This window comes from Euleptes europaea, chromosome 20 (genome assembly GCF_029931775.1).
Source record: "Euleptes europaea isolate rEulEur1 chromosome 20, rEulEur1.hap1, whole genome shotgun sequence".
Classification (NCBI taxonomy): domain Eukaryota; kingdom Metazoa; phylum Chordata; class Lepidosauria; order Squamata; family Sphaerodactylidae; genus Euleptes; species Euleptes europaea.
This window is the reverse complement of record NC_079331.1, coordinates 22,576,157-22,590,733: the sequence shown is the minus strand read 5'-3', so window position 1 is coordinate 22,590,733 and position 14,577 is coordinate 22,576,157. Positions and strand designations below refer to the sequence as shown.

Here is a 14,577-nt window from a genome sequence, read left to right as displayed (position 1 = left end):
CTACACCATGCTGGTGTAGGAATGGTTCCTCCTCTTGAATATCATCATTTGAGGAGGAGGAATGAAAGCCCCGGTAAAGGGTTGGGTTGGGGGGGAGAGGAATTGGCAGAGATGCAAACGTTCAATCGGTGCTTTGTAACCTCTTTGTATGACTCCAGAATGCCAGAGCTTGCATAGCTGAGAATTTTTAGTTTATGGTCATGAGAAAAGCCCTCCTTCTATCATTTTGCTGTTGCTAGAAAAACAGACAATTGGGGGAAGAGCTATAATGCAAATACTTTATTATCAATGAGTGAGTGACTGTATTAGCTTTTTGTCTGGGTATTACTGTTTGGTATTTTTTAAAAAAACACTATACAGCCATAGCATGGCACTATTCCAAATTTTTGCTGTATATTTTTTTTTCTCCTTTAAAAAAATCTGTATCGAAAGATTTATAAGCCAAAGTGCATTTTCCTTTTTTTGTCCATATACACATTGCACCGTACATAAATAATTACATTGTAAAAATGACTCCATAATTACAAGTATAATATATATTTTCATATAATATATAAAACTTTATATTAAAATCTAGGTAGATGATATCTGGGGACTGTCTGTATTGTGTGGCGGCTCTCCTCCTCAAAGGCCGGTAGCTATCTGTTGTTGCGGAGCAAAATTTCGAGCCAACACGGGCACGAGGTGATGAACTGTCTTGAGTAGCTCGGTCCCCAGCCTTTGGCAAAACTAATCCGGACGCTGTTCGGGTCGTAAGGCCCGTCTGGGTATTCCAAGTCAGTGGTGTGCTGTAAGAGGCAAGACTTCTCGTAATCAAAGACCTTGATCGAGTATCCCGGCAACACTTTGCGCACAATCAGAGTCCGGCAGTTGGGAATGTCCAGCGTTGGGGAGTTGACGAAGATCGGGTGCTCGCTGCGGTTGTACGCCCACACGCCATCCGGTTCTTTGCTAAGCAAAATCCCATAGCCGATCTTACTTCGAGTCCTCCGGACAGTCTCGCTCCGGTTGTCTAGGTTTAGTTGTCCGAGGCAGAAGCCGTTTCCTTGAGGTAGGTCATAAAATATACTGACAGATTGTTCGTACACGGTATAGAGGCGTCCCACGCGAGTCCGATGCTCCCAGTAGGCAACGCTGCACCAGTGGCTTCGTTTAATCGCATCCGGTGATATGCTTGCGTCTAGGGGAAGGAGACAGAGAAAGAGCAGCACATTTAAAAACAGCCAAAATATCCAATCGCTATGCCCAAGTGCTATTCATACACACATTTGCATTTATTTAATTATATCTTGCTTTTCTGCCAAGTTGGGCTTCATAGAATCGTAGAGTTGGAAGGGACCACCACGGTCATCTAGTCCAACCATCTGCACAATGCAGGAAATCCACAACTACCTCCCCTACATATACCCAGTGACCCCTTCTCCATGCCCAGAAGATGGCCAAAAAACACCCTTCAGTGTCCCCTGGCCGATCTGGCCCAGAGGAAAATTGCTTCCTGACCCCAAAGTGGCAATCGGCACTACCCTGGGCATGCAAGAAAGGGTCACGAGAGCTGAACACTGATGCAACCCTTCCTCCCCTCCCTCTCAGGATCTGCCTAAAGTCATAGACTCAGCATTGCTGTCAGATGGTCATCTAGCCTCTGCTTAAAAACCTCCAAAGAAGAAGAGCCCACCACCTCCATTTGTTTTGCTTATGACCTGTTGGTCCACAAGCATAAAGAATGGAATAAAAGAAAGGAAAGCCCACCACCTCCCGAGGAAGCCTGTTCCACTGAGGAACTGCTCTAACAGTCAGAAAGTTCTTTGCATTTTATTTCAACCTGCTGGTTCTGGTCCTGGGGCAACAGATAACTCTGCACCATCCTCTATATGAGAGCCCTTCAAATACTTGAAGATGCTTGTTAATGGTTCCTCATCCACTTGGAGAAAAGTGACTAGTGGAGTGCCTCAGGGATCTGTCCTGGGCCCTGTGTTGTTCAATATCTTTATAAATGATTTGGATAAAGGAATAGAGGGGACGCTTATTAAATCTGCAGATGATACTAAATTGGGAGGGGTAGCAAATACGGTAGAAGACAGAGCCAGGATACAGGATGATCTTGACAGGCTGGAGAATTGGGCTAGAACTAATAAAATGCACTTCAACAAAGGTAAATGTAAAGTTCTGCATTTAGGTAGGAAAAATCAAATGCATAATTATAGAATGGGGGAGACTTGTCTCAGCAGTAGTGTGTGCGGGAAAAGGATCTTGGGGTCTTAGAAGACCAAACACTGAACATGAGTCAGCAGTGTGATGCGGTACCTAAAAAGGCAAATGTGATCTTGGGCTGTATCAATAGAAGTATAGTGTCAAGATCACGCGAAGTGATGGTATCGCTTTACCCAGCTCTGGTTAGACCTCACCTAGAGTATTGTGTTCAGTTTTGGGCACAGCAATTCAAGAAAGATGTAGACAAGCTGGAACATGTCCAGAGGAAGGCAACAAAGATGGTGAGGGGTCTGAAGACCAAGTCCTATGAGGAAAGGTTGAAGGAGCTGGGTATGTTTAGCCTGAAGAGAAGACTGAGAGGGGATATGATAACCATTTTCAAGTTCTTGAAGGGGTGTCATATAGAGGATGGTGTAACATCTTTGTGCCGAGTTGTTTTCTGTTGCCCCGGAAGGTCGGACCAGAACCAATGGGTTGAAATTAAATCAAAAGAGTTTCCGTCTAGACATTAGGAAGAATTTTCTTACAGAGCGGTTCCTCAGGGGAACAGGCTTCCTCGGGAGGTGGTGAGCTCTCTTTCCCTGGAGGTTTTTATGCAGAGGCTAGATGGCCATCTGTCAGCAATGCTGATTCTATGAGTTTAGGCAGTTCATGAGAGGGAGGGCATCTTGGCCATCTTCTGAGCATGAAGTATGGGTCACTGGGGGTGTGTGGGGGGGAGGTGCTTGTGAATTTCCTGCATTGTGCAGGGGGTTGGGCTAGATGACCCTGGTGGTCCCTTCCAACTCTATGATCCTAAGATGGTTATCATATCCCCCTCAGTCATCTCCTCTCCAGACAAAGGGTCTTGGAACATCGTTCTCACTTTCACCATTTTCTTCCAACCCTGTGAGGTAGGCCAGGCTGACCATTTTGTGATGGGCCCAAGGTTACCCAGTAAGCATCCATGGTAGAAGTGTGGATTCCTTTCCTTTATCTCTTAGAAGCTCCTTGATCTATTGATCTTGAGCAGCATATATCTAGTGTTTGAGGGATATAAGGACTGAAACAAATCTTGCCACTGACAATGTAGCCTTGGGATCCCTATCGCTTCGTAGAAAAGGCATTATGTCAGACACAGAGGGATTAGATTTGTATGTTAAAAGGGGGGAGATATGTGATCAAAGTTCCTTGCAAAAGCAGCATTCCAAAAGAGCATGAGCTAGGGAATTGATAGAGCCAGAAGAGCAAGGACAGGTCCTGTCTGGATATGGTATATTTAAAATTCTGCCCTGCATAACCATAGAGGGGTTAGCATTCAATCTAGCCAAGCAAAAAGCTCTACAGAGACGAGGAGTTGTCAAATAATATGTATAGGCAGGCAGACCACGTGGAGGGGGTATTCCGAAGAACTGGGATGAACAGACACGACGAGCACGAAAAGTAGTGCTGTTATATTCGAGCTCTTTAACGCGCTTTTTAATTTTGGTGAAAGCTTCAGTTTTCCCAAGATCGTTTTTTTTTAAAGAATTTTTATTATTTTCTCATTTAGTACCTCATACATACATCACTACTGAGTATTAAAAAAATAGTAAATGTAAATCAGTCTAGTAGAATGTCTAATACAAATAAAAATGACTCCCTCTTCACTTTCTTCCGTCTGAAAATAAATTGTAAGTACTTTTGCTAACGCCCTGACCTGGATGGCCCAGGCTAGCCTGATCTCGTCAGATCTCAGAAGCTAAGCAGGGTCAGCCCTGGTTAGTATTTGGATGGGAGACCACCAAGGAAGTCCAGGGTTGCTGTGCAGAGGAAGGCACTGGCAAACCACCTCTGTGAGTCTCTTGCCATGAAAACCCCCCAAAGGGGTCGCCATAAGTCAGCTGCGACTTGAAGGCACTTTACACACACACTTTTGCTAACAGCGTAATCCCCATCGATATAAATTTTTTTATCCTTTTCCTGTTTTATCTAATACAAATCTTATGGTATCCTAATTAGCCATTATACAAAATACATACATGGGATTAAATCAAAATTTATGCTTTATGTTGATCCATCAGAAAATAATTTTCATAATAAGTTCTCCACGCCTCCTTACCCCCCAAAAATTATAGATTATCACTAGGTGTTTATATAATAATAATAATAATAAAAATTACCCAACATCTCTTTCCATTCATTAAAAGAAGTATATAATTTCCAACAAGATTCACCCATTCTTTATTTTAAGCATTAATATTCTAATAAATCAATATCAATTATGATTCTCTTTCCATTTAAACCAGTCCCTTTAACCCATTCCCTTTAATCATGTCACCAAGAAAGACCCCTCTAGTTTTCCCAAGATCTAATAACATAGCCTGCGAGAAGCCCAACAATGACAGTTTCTCATCTAAGATTTTTTGCCATGAGGATTTAAAAGGGTCATGCTTCAGAGAAGCTAGGAACCCCTTAGTGCTAAAGCACAGTTTAAGGTGTAGTTTAAAGGCGGCCAACCATGCCCTAGCTTCGAGTGACATTTGGCCAAACTCGGAACGAAAAGTACTTCGAGGGGCATTTAGGAGTTTTCATAAGAACTGAAGCAATGGACGATCTATAGATTCATTGACAACTGTTATCCAGATGGCAACACCAAAAATAATTATTGAGATAATTTTTAGGTTAAAAACCTGAATAGCCCCTGGAATATATTTGCCACCTTTGGAAAAAGTTGACAATAGCACCAATCCCAGGTTTAATTTTGTTGGACACTGCTTTTTGATGGGCATTCCAATTTAGATTATGGGGAAAAAGAATGCCAAGGTAAACAAACTCCTTGACTTGGTCAACCTCAAAGCAGTCTAATACCCAGCGAAAAAGAGGCATTTTTCTCCTCTTAGCAAAGATCATAATCTTATATTTATGATAGTTTATTTTAAGATCTTTCCTAGAGCAGTACTCAGAGAAGGTTCGTAAAGATCTTTTCAAACCAATTCTTGTGCGGGACAGGAGAACTGCATCATCAACAAAGAGTAGAATTGGGGTGGGATGACTTGCAAGCTTTGGGGGTGACAAGACTTTGAGAAATTGGTTGCCATATCATTCAGATATAGATTAAACAAGAGAGGAGCAAGGAGGCAACCTTGTCTAACTCCCTTGGCCAGTTCAAAGAGCTCAGTTAGTTCTTCTTGGTCGCCACAGCGAACCTGAGCTGTGAGGTCAGTATGAAATTGTTGAATGAGCCATAGTAACCTCCTATCCATAGTAGAATTTGATAGTTTCAACCATAACCTCTCCCTCGGGATGGTATCAAAAGCTCCCTTAAGATCCAATGGTGCCTGGGCAAGTGACTGGGGCCTGGCATGAACCTTGGGTTGCCAACTGTCAGGTGGAGCCCAGAGATCTCCTGGAATGACAACTGACCTCCATATTGGCCAGGGGTCCTGGAGGGTTTTTGTTGCCATCTTCTGGGCATGGAGTAGGGGGTCACTGGGGATGTGAGGGGCTAGTTGTGATGTAGTGGTTAAGAGCGGTGGTTTGGAGCAGTGGACTCTAATCTGGAGAACTGTGTTTGATTCCTCACTCCTCCAACACTTCTTCTTCTTCTTCCTGCATTGTGCAGGGGGTTGGACTACATGACCATGGGGTCCCTTCCCACTTTATGATTCTATGACAGAGATTAGTTCCCTGGGAGAAAATGGCTGCTTTGGAGGGCATTTTACGCCTGATGAGGTCCCTCCTCTCCCCAAACCCCTCTTTTCCCAGGCTCCCTCCCCAACCTCCAGGAATTTCCCAACCCAGGGTTGGCAACCCTACACGAACCTCAAATGTATAAGATTCTAGATGCCCACAGTCCAACAACTTTTCCCAAACTGTCTTCATCGAGAAGACACAGAGACAATCTGTTTCTTTATTTTGCATTGTTGCTTTTATAATGACAGTGCAGAAAGAAAGCCGGGCATGCGGCAAGAGCCTGGGAAATATGCCACGCAATCAAACTAAAATGCCGGACAACGGATTCGCGGATAGCCGCAAACCTAGTGCCTTCAGGAACCTGAAGGGTGGATTCTGTCCCTTCCTGAGGGTGCTGAGCACCGAACAAACACGTCCCTTTGGCCGGCCCATTGCAGCTCGAAGGGCCACGCTCAACCAAATGAGCACATCGAGCACCAGAAGACCACATGTTGCTGCCCGTTCAGACTTGGTCTTTGTGGCTCCAGCCAGAGTTGGCTTCTCCGGCTGGTATTCAGCTCCCTGACAGTCAATCGCAAGACAGAGGCCCCCTGACCCCGCTTGCCTTCGTGCCGTCAACTCCGATTAAGGCGCACACAAGCTGATGCCATCATTTGGCTTGAGCGACTCTATTGACTCACCAGATTTCAAAAACAGAGGCCCGATTCCTCTCCCCACCCCCCCTTCCTTTTTCATCCTCAAATTACACTGGCAGGAGAAACAGACCTCCTTGCCTGGGGAACAATCCTTGACTTGCACGGTGGCTTTGTTAAAGAGTTCCACTTGCTTTGCAGTTATACTGTTTTAAAGGGGGAGAGGAGAGAATTAAGCTCCTCCCCTCTCCCAATTCTTTGGCAAACAGCATGAGGGGCTAAGAATCTACCTGTTACAAGGAAAAGGTCCTGTGTTCGTGGATCACACAAATCCTTTCTCAAGGAGACTTGTAAATAGCAGTCAAAACCTTGTTTTTTTTAAATGCGTTTTTAAAAAGTCATTCTTCCCCAGCTTGCCTACAAGGCAAACAGTGTTGGGTAATCTCGGCCCCATGCACATCTCTGCCAGCAACGGTCCATACTGTGGCTTGGATCTTATGGACGAGCTGCATGTGTGCTAGACAGTCTCTGCCGTGGAGCGCACTTTCTCCTGCGCTAAAATTCTATTGGTGCAAGTGCCCATGGAAAACCACGGATCTTGCACACAGAGACATTTCAGCAGAAGACGAAGCAAGATGCGCAAGACAGATTATTGAGTGTTCCAGGAACTTGTTTGTGTGGTTCAAGTCCAAGCCCAAACATCTGCTGAGGAACCACAGAATGGTACTGCACATTGCCTATGTCTTCTATAAAGTTTGTATCTCCGGTACTTGGCATTAAATTTTATGGTACACATGGCCCGGCCCGACCAAATGGCATTTAAGTCATATCCGACCCTTGAAACAATTGAGTTTGACACCCCTGCCATACATTTTTCAAGGAATGGTCTGGGTTTGCCATTATCTCCACCTGATGATTGAACACATTAACACATGAAGCTCCCTTATATTGAATCAGATCCTTGGTCCATCAAAGTCAGTATTGTCTACTCAGACCGGCAGCGGCTCTCCAGGGTCTCTGGCAGAGGTCTTTCACATCACCTACTTGCCTAGTCCCTTTAACTGGAGATGCGAGGGATTGAACCAGGGATCTTCTGCATGCCAAGCAGATGCTCTACCACTGAGCCACAGCCCCTCCCAAATGGTTAGTGTGCACCATGAGCATCCCGCCCACCCCAGTGTGGGCCAGCAACTGGCTCTCCCGCCCATCTGCAATATCGATCCAAATATTTCTGTGGCCCCTTCTCCTTCTCTGCCACAAGGGCAGCATCCTGGCACAAGCGTGTTTCCCAAAAGGAAATTCAAAAATATTGAGAATTTTTTTTAAAAAAAAATGAGAATGGGGGAAGGAAGAGATTGGACATTGAAGGCAAACGACTGCCAAAACTAAGCCATGCTGGACACCCTCTTAAAGCCATTGCAACGACCCATCGGGCCATTCGAGATCTGTTTTGAACTGGGCAAGAAGCCCGTGACTGTTTTTAAAACCATGCCAGCCTGAGAACAAGGTGATTGCTGACTTAGGACCCTTCCCACAGGGAATAACTCAGACTTCAGGAATGGATGTACAAGAAAGATGCAGCCATCTAGTTGCCCAAATGAAATCAGCCCTGATATAAAATGATTTAAAAGGTCATTTTAGAGCTTCTCATCTGGTAGATATAACAGCTTATAGTCGGAGCAGCTCTCACATCACTACGATTTCAAACTTGCCGGTCACTTTTAGAAAAAACTGTGGGCTCAACGTATCCGTATATGTGATAGCTCAGTGGATGATCTACCCCATTATATCCTGGCCAGCCCTCTCTACATCGAACCTCGGAATAAGTTCCTGGTAAATATTCTTTCCGCTTTACACTCATTCTCTGATGCCGACAAACTAATTTTCTTGCTTTCTGATACTGACCCTTTTGTTTCCCGAAAAACGACTCTTTACAGCGTAGCGGCCAGGAAAATTAGGGCAAGGAAAGCCACTGAATGAGGAAAGGAGCCCAATTGGTGTATTTTAATCTTATGACTTTTAAGGGATTTTATATTTGCAGTTGTTGCAATATCAACTTGATTGTAAAGGCCTGTGGCCATGCACAATAAACACATGACTGGCTGACGGACTCAGGACACTTCTCCAAAACTCGGTTTCACCGGGGTCACATGGAATCTGCATCCATTAAAAAAAAGGAAAGAAAAAATGACAGTCCTGATCCCAAAGCAATATAAATTCAGCCACAGAACATTAAAACGTGTATAAACAAGGGGGCTCTCCTTGTTGTGATTTACTGTGCCTTTTTAGTTGGTTTTTGCAAGTCACGAGTTCAGGGCGGGCAAGGGGTGATGAAGGACACAAAACTTTATTAGAGAATGATCATTAAAATATTTTACAACTTAAATTTTAAGGTGATAATTTTAATCAGGGGTTGTTTTTATTGATCTTACACCTTTATTTGTACGGGCAGTCTCTGATTTTGTGGTGCAAAACTATTGAGTCTGGACATTTTGATGTGTTGGCATGAGATTTGGTCAGTTGACCGTATTAATAAATCTGATTTGATTTGATGAAGGCCACCGAAACCCCACCCCCTTCCAACCCCCTAACCAGCATCAGAGATCTCAGACTTCTTTCGAGCAAGGAGAGGGGCTGTGGTTCAGTGGGACATCGCTTGGCATGCAGCAGGTCCCAGGTTCAATCCCCGGCATCTCCAGTTAAAAGGCCCAGGTGGTAGGTGATGTTCAAGACCTCTGCCCGAGAACCTGGAGAGCGGCTGCCAGTCAGAGTAGACAGAACTGACCTTGATGGATGAAGGATCTGATTCAGTATAAAGCAGCTTCCGGTGTCCTTGTGAGCACATCTCCGGGATAGTCAGCATGATGTCGTGCTTAAGAGTCCTGGACTCCGAGCGAGGAGGGCTGTTTAAACCCTCCCCCTTTGTCAGGAAGCTCACTGGGTGACCTCGACTGGTCACTCCCTCAGCCTGACCGATCTCACAAAGCTGTTGTGGAGGGGGAAACCAAGTCCTTCGCCTCCTTTGAGGAAAGGCTTCCTCGGGAGGTTGTGAGCTCTCCTTCCCTGGAGGTTTTTAAGGAGAGGCTAGATGGCCATCTGTCAGCAGTGCTGATTCTGTGACCTTAGGCAGATGATGAGAGGGAGGGCATCTTGGCCATCTTCTGGGCATAGAGTGGAGGTCACTGGGGGTGTGGGGGGAGTGAGATGCGAATTTCCTGCATTGTGCAGAGGGTTGGACTAGATGACCCTGGCGGTCCCTTCCAACTCTATGATTCTATGAAGGCAAGAGAAAATGCAAGCAATAAACAATCTGAGGGCTAAAAATCTGAAATTCTCAGCAAGTTGGATTCTGTATTCATAGAATCATAGAGTTGGAAGGGACCACCAGGGTCATCAAGTCCAACCCCCCTGCACAATGCAGGAAATTCACAACTACCTCCCCCCCCCCCACACACCTAGTGACCAGAAGATGGCCAAGATGCCCTCCCTACAGTCCGACATTCTGTGCTGCCATCAGGAATGGGTCCCAATCAATGTGTGTGATATGCTGTCAAATCGTGTCGAACCGTTGGCGACCCTATGAATTATTGACTGCCAAAACGTCCTGTTGTTAACAGCCTTGCTCAGGTCTTGCAGACGGAGGGCCGTGGCGGCTTCCTTTAGTGAGTCAATCCATCTCATGTTGGGTCTTCCTTTTCTCCTGCTGCCTCCTAGTATTCCTGTCTTTCCCAGTGAGTCCTGTCTTCCTCGCTAAGAAGGGGTTGAGTATGAAGGAAAATTCCCCCATGGACAACAGAGCAGTTGCAGCTCCAGCCCCAAAAGAGAAAGGAAACTGTCCTCCTCCCCCGTGACCCAACAACACTTTGAACCGCTTTTTTCACTGAGCCACGATACTTAAAATACCTGAGCCCTACAGGTCACAGCTGGCAAGCAGCACTATAAAACCTAGCAAGCTCTGAACCCAAGCCTTTACTTTCAACGCTCCAGCAGAGCGAGCCAGCGACTTATCTGGAGGTGGAAATTTTTACCGGAGGCATGGCCCCCGACCAACTCACTCCCCTCTGGAGCGACCCTCTGCATGGCTTCGGTGCACACAATGAAGAACCCGCCAGCCAGCCAGCCATGCCGGGCTGGGGGCGTCTGGGGAGCTCCGTTTCCACAGCCCCCAAGTGCTTGTTTGGACAAGCCAACCCGTTCGGAGACATACTTGCCAGGCGATGTAATTTGGAGCTCACTTTGCTCTCCCGCCCCTTCTTCAAGAACCCGCCTCCTTCTTGTAATTTTCTTGACTCAAAAGCCAGGAGAAACAAACGTCCGGCTCATTCATACATGACAGTGGGGGGGGGGGGGTAGGGTTGCCAACTCCGGGTTGGGAAATTCCTAGATTCAGGGGTAGAGCTTGGGGAGAGGAGGTAAGTCAGCAGGGCATAATGACGTCGCATCCACACCCCAAAGCAGCCATTTTCTCCAGGAGACCTCCTGGCGTCACCTGGAGCTTTGCAACCAAGGATGCAATTCAATGCCCTGGTGGTTGCAATTTAAGCTGGCAGCCGGATTCAAAGGGGCCGTCCCCGGAATTTTTCCTCTGGGAGTTCTGCAATATCCCTCCTGCCTCACAAACTGGGAAATGGATGGGGGGGGGGGATGCCAGAGCCCCAACAGGGTAGACCAAATCTGCCCTCTCCAGCTCCGACGCCAGAGGTGGGACCTCTTTCATCCTGCAAAATTTACACACAGTTAAGCCAACATTTTTTGCGTGAGAATCTGCCTCATGATCAATCATCTCATTTTTAAACTTCCCCCTCCAGCCCCAGCAACCATCTACACCAGGGGTGTCACACTCAATTGTTATATGACATAAATGCCACTTGGTTGGGCTGGGCCATGCCTCGCCAGCCCAGACTGGGGGGGGGGCGCTGGCCCAGCCCAGCCAAGTGGCATTTATGCCTTAAAACAATTGACACCCCTGGTGTAGTTGGTTGCTGGGGCTGGAGGGGGAATTTAAAAATGAGATGATTTTTCATGAGGCAGATTCTCACGAGGTGGCTGCCTCGCGGGCTGGATAAGAGCTCTCAAGGGGCCGGATCCAGCCCGCAGGCCTTGTGTTTGACACCCCTGATCTACACTCTTCCTTCCCCCCACTGTGTACAGTTTTCTGTTAGCTTTATCTCTCCGCTGCTACTCAGGAGGTGGCCCTGAGCCAGGGCATGTTATTCATTAATCTTGAGGGTGCAAGCCACATTCCTGGCCAGCTGAACCACTTCCTGCGCCGGTGGAGAGGGGGGGGACTATCGTTGTGCCCGCCAGCTTGCCTTCTGACAAGGTGGCAGCCACAAGACACAGGGAAGAACGTTTGCTGACTCGCGCGTCCACATTTAAAAGAAGACCCTGCAAAGGAGGTCTTCTAAAAGAAGTCAAGCTTTGTCAAACACTTCTTTTTTTTTTGTGAGGTTTCTTGTTGGCCTCTAAGGTGCTACTGGACTTGAATCTAGCTCTTCTACTGCAGACCAACATGGTTACCCTCTGAAATTAGATTTGGAACAATGGGAATACCACAGAACATGTGCCGGGTGTCTCCCCTTCACCACTAAACCACCCCACGAATGGCCCCTGCCTCTGGAACCAGGTTGGTAGGGCTTCCAGCTGTGGCAAAACAGAAGGTCCCCAGTTTTGGTTAAGCCACCACAGTCTTTCTATAAGTCTGAGGGCATATTAGGTTTCCATCAAGTCATTTGTGTCTGGCTGACCAACTTGGCTGAAATGCTCCCCAGACTGATGGAAGGTTGAAACTGAGTGACGCAAACGTCATCCAAGATGCCCGAAGGACTACCAAAGTCCGAGAGCAGGCCACTGCATGTCTCTGAACCACGCTCAAATCAAGGCAATATGTGAGATGATCCAGGGGGCTTGGGGATCAAAACTCTTCTTGGCAGTGAAGCTTACTGGGGGGGGGGGGAGCTTCACCAAGCGTCATTTCTCAGCTTAAGCTGCCACCACGGGGTTGCTGCCGAAGAAGCCATCCCAACCCCCCAGTAGGAAATAATAATGCAAGAAAGGCCTTATCCTGGCTCGCCAATACACAGAAATGCCAAACCACCCCTCTGACATAACTGGCACGAAGCACCCCCACCCTGACTTTGGAAATGCAGATTGCCTGACCAGCCGGGAACGTTCGGCATAAGGGTTCATTCATATCCCTGGCTCCTGTGACCTGCGCTGAGCCCTCGGAACAGGGCAGGTGGCAGAGCTAAACCAAATAAACGTCCCCTGCACCGACAGAGCCAGAAGGAAAACACAGAAGTCAGGAGACATCGGATCTGTTTTGCTGTTGTGAAGCAGCGGGGTGGGTGGAAAAGCCCAGCAACTGATGGCACTGGGATAATTTCTATTTACCATGGTTTATTTTTGCAGGCCCTCCTATTGCTTGGGGAAGGGGAGAGAAGATGGGGGGGAGGAGGCAGGCTGTTGCTGGTGAATCGGAGTCTCTACCGTGGCATGCAGATGGGATTGTCGGCAGCCCGAGTCCCCCTGAACAAACTGGAACACAATCCCAAAATTGTTAATAAGAAAAGAAACACTCAGTTCGCCTTTTAGAAAAGCAACCCCCCCAAAAGCTCGGTTAAATCAACATCTGCAAAAGATATCCCCACCGAACAACATCGCAGGATTTCATTAAGTAAATTGCAACTTGGCAAAAACTCTGAGAGAGAGAAAAAGGAGAAAACCACAGCCAGGCCTGTAATTTTAAACTCGGCTGCAACAGAGACTGCGTTTCCAAGTTAAAAAAAAAAATCCACTCCCTGGCTCCTGCTGTCCCCACCTCTCAGAACCACAATGTTTGCAGGTAATTATACCATTAGGAAGAGCCTCCCTGCTTTGGAGAGAAAGGGCGGGGGATGAGGGGAGAGGAAGAGGTCTCTCCAAAGGCTCCATTATAATCTAGAATGCTTTTACAAAACAAGCCCCCAAGGTGCGACTCTCAGGGGAGGAGTTCGGCCACAGGGGTGGGCTCACTGTCAGCTTGGCAGCTGCACCCCCAGCACACCGAGACTGTGAAAATGCAAAACAACTGGTAAAAGCGAAGACAATAGCAGGTGTGAAGTCTGCTCACGCAGACCTCGGGACACCAGTTCAAATCTTTTGCATGCACCTCAAACCTGCTAGGGTTGCTAGCTTCAGGTTGGGAATTCCAGGAGTTTGGGTAGTGGCGGGATTTCAATGCCATAGAGGCCACCCTCCAAAGCAGCCATATTCTCCAGGGGAACTGATCTCTGCAGTCTGGAGATCTGTTGTCATTCTGAGAGATCTCCAGGCCCTACCTGGGGCTGACCAACCTAAAACCACACCCTAGTCCGACCAGGAATTCCAGAAGGTGAATGCAATTCCTTCCTGTAACTCAGCAAATACTCTCTACCAGAAGACCCAATGTCAGCTAAAGGAACAAACAAACATGCACTTTAAAACAAATTTCGCAAAACTGCCTAGATGTAGTCGCCCAAGCGATGGCTGTTTTTTTTAAAATCAGTAGACGTCAGCTTCCCATCTCAACAAAACAGCCTTCCAACTTTGAGTTAAATCTTGAACTGGGAGACATAAAAAATGCCCTGCAGCCCACATCTCCAATTATTTGCTTAGACTGGGCTTGGCTCCTTACAATTTTCCTGGCACTTAAGACTCCGGTCTGTTATTTTGGAAGACTCTCCTCTGTATACAGAGCTTGAGAAACCAGCGAGCTGACTTCCTCCGTGGTCTAAACATCCGCATGCCGTCCTTAGCTGGATAAAAACTGTGCACTTCAGGAAATGGTAGAAGAACCCTCAATAACTCTGTGTGCGAAGAACAAACAGGCAACCCCAGGAAAAAAAAGAAAACAAAAAAGAAAAACGGGGGGGGGGGGAAGCAGAGCTCCAAACTGGAGCTTCTCGAAAGCCAGCCTGTGACCAGGATGCAAACGTCAAAAGCCGGCTTGTAACCAAGTATCTGACCACCTATTAGACTCCTAAGAATCTCTGCATCCTGTCTTGACTAAAAGGACACACACCAAGCCCTTAAGGATGCAGAGCTGTGGTGAACAGACCAG

At 46.9% G+C, this 14,577-nt stretch overlaps 1 protein-coding gene across 1 annotated transcript in view; it reads right to left on the bottom strand.

Annotated features, from left to right (window-relative positions):
* Positions 1 to 389: 389 nt before the first annotated feature.
* SMAD6 (SMAD family member 6) overlaps positions 390 to 14,577 on the bottom strand; it is a 62,816-nt gene continuing 48,628 nt past the window's right edge. The window contains 1 exon segment of the mRNA XM_056866126.1: positions 390 to 1,180. Coding sequence (XP_056722104.1) covers positions 639 to 1,180 — 542 coding nt within the window. The 3' untranslated portion in view covers positions 390 to 638.